This window comes from Perkinsus marinus (assembly GCF_000006405.1).
Source record: "Perkinsus marinus ATCC 50983 genomic scaffold scf_1104296931386, whole genome shotgun sequence".
Taxonomy (NCBI): Eukaryota; Perkinsozoa; order Perkinsida; family Perkinsidae; genus Perkinsus; species Perkinsus marinus.
This window is the reverse complement of record NW_003215765.1, coordinates 1-1817: the sequence shown is the minus strand read 5'-3', so window position 1 is coordinate 1817 and position 1817 is coordinate 1. Positions and strand designations below refer to the sequence as shown.

General features: G+C 48.0%; 1 protein-coding gene across 1 annotated transcript; it reads right to left on the bottom strand.

Moving 5' to 3' along the window:
- Positions 1-224: 224 nt before the first annotated feature.
- Pmar_PMAR021591 (cullin, putative) lies at positions 225-1556 on the bottom strand (the record flags this gene model as incomplete). The annotated part of the gene is made up of 8 exons (XM_002786339.1): positions 225-314; positions 370-446; positions 688-773; positions 824-854; positions 911-1010; positions 1245-1344; positions 1420-1487; positions 1537-1556. Coding segments are annotated over 8 exons (572 nt in total), but the record flags the coding sequence as incomplete, so codon positions are not given.
- Positions 1557-1817: the final 261 nt, after the last annotated feature.

Below are 1817 nucleotides of genomic sequence, written 5' to 3'. Positions count from 1 at the left end.
GACTCCGATCTACGACGAGTTTGTTAGGACCCCAATCCAACATACTTCAACTCGAGTACTGAGTCATTGGGACAAGTCTTATGCAATGATAAAATGTGGTTTCTATAATTATTAACTATGTTACCGTGATCAATGCTTCAAAAGCAGTGATTCCCACAGCGACATGATCTGTGCTGGACGGATGATCATCAACGGAGTTGGGATGTCAGGCTAAGTAGTTATACGTCTTATGATCATGGGGACAGCGTTCAAGGAAATCTCGTTCTATCAAGTGCTCGATGCGCTGTTTTATGAGTTGAGGGGTTGGCCGAAACCTAATAGGCCACCGAAGGGTCGATGCTCCGTTAGCAAGGGAAGACGGAGCCTCACCTCTGCGAGAGTTGTTCGGTTGCCTCGACGACAAGTAAGTTGTGATCCAACTGCTTCCTGCTCTTCATAATACGTACCTTTCAACAGAGTGGGAAAATATGCACGTAGCCAACTACATGTGTTGGTGACAATATGAGAAATTTTTAGGGAGTTTTTGGAATTTTCCATTGGTTTACTAATATTTCTACGGTAGAAGTCCTACCAGAATTCGCGTGTAAACGCCTATACTTAGTGAGAGAACTGCCAACTCAGCTAAGGGAAGCGAACATTGATTCCAATACTGCCCTTGAAATTAGCAGATCGCTGATGTATGCTCACCAAGACGGCCTCAACGATGTGCTTTCGGTCCTCCTCTACGACTTGAGGGATCGCGTTGCCACTTGACGAAGATTCTGCGGCTCCATCTGACATGCATAAACTAGTGATGGCAGGGTTAAGGAGAGTAAAGGCCCACCTTTATTGTTTGCGAGAGCTATCAGCGGTACCTGAGGACGTCCATTTACTGAGACTCACACGGCGGTGAAGCCGATATGTTGCATACCTTAACGCTTCGGACACGGGACTCGAACTCAGTATTGACCCGGAAGATGTCACCAGAAGTGGGCTCCTTAGATGACTGTGAGCTCTCTCGCAACAACACTCTGTGGCGGTAACGAGAGGTCATGATGGCCACCGTCACTGAGGTTCCTTACCGCACTCTCGGATTCACATAAAGGCTCATGAGATGCCGTTTGATTTCCGCGTCATCTTCCCGTTCGGACTTCTCATTCACGCTTGGATTCTCTCCCCTTCCACAGTTCAACGAAGATCTTATCCGTTCGTAACTTGTATGCCACTAGTGTTGGCCTCAGCGCGAATCATTTCGATGCGCTCACCTCAGTGATTCCAATGAGTTGAACATGAGGAGTATCATCGCTTGGTAAGTACTCACGGTGAGGACATGTGGGCTACGCCCTGCCCTACTCCGAATATCGACTGAGGCAAAGTAATCAGTGACAACCACAGCGAAGAGTATTGGAATCGTTCCTCTAGCAATACCGCGTAGCTCACCAGTGCCGTAGTTGAATAACCACGTGAGCTTCCGTCCACTGTGTTTCGATAGATAGAACGTCTCAAACCTGCAGTTAGGTCCAATAGCAGTGAGAGAGGAGCAGCTCAGTAACTTACCTGTCGATCAAGGACTTCATGTCCACAGGTATGTCACATCTTGGAGGTGTGTGGGTCGGCCAAAAGCCCGAGGTGCAGACCTGACAAGAAGACGACACAGATAGGTTACGAAACAAGTTCAGGACTATGGGACCCTTTCACCTTAACATCTAGCTCACAATGAGGTTGAGATTGTCCATCTATGATCGATGCAGATATTGACTGGCTGTAGCTTCGGCTCGCGTCCTGGAGAGCGCCAATACCATCACAAGAGGCCACTCCCACTATTATTCCCTACTTGG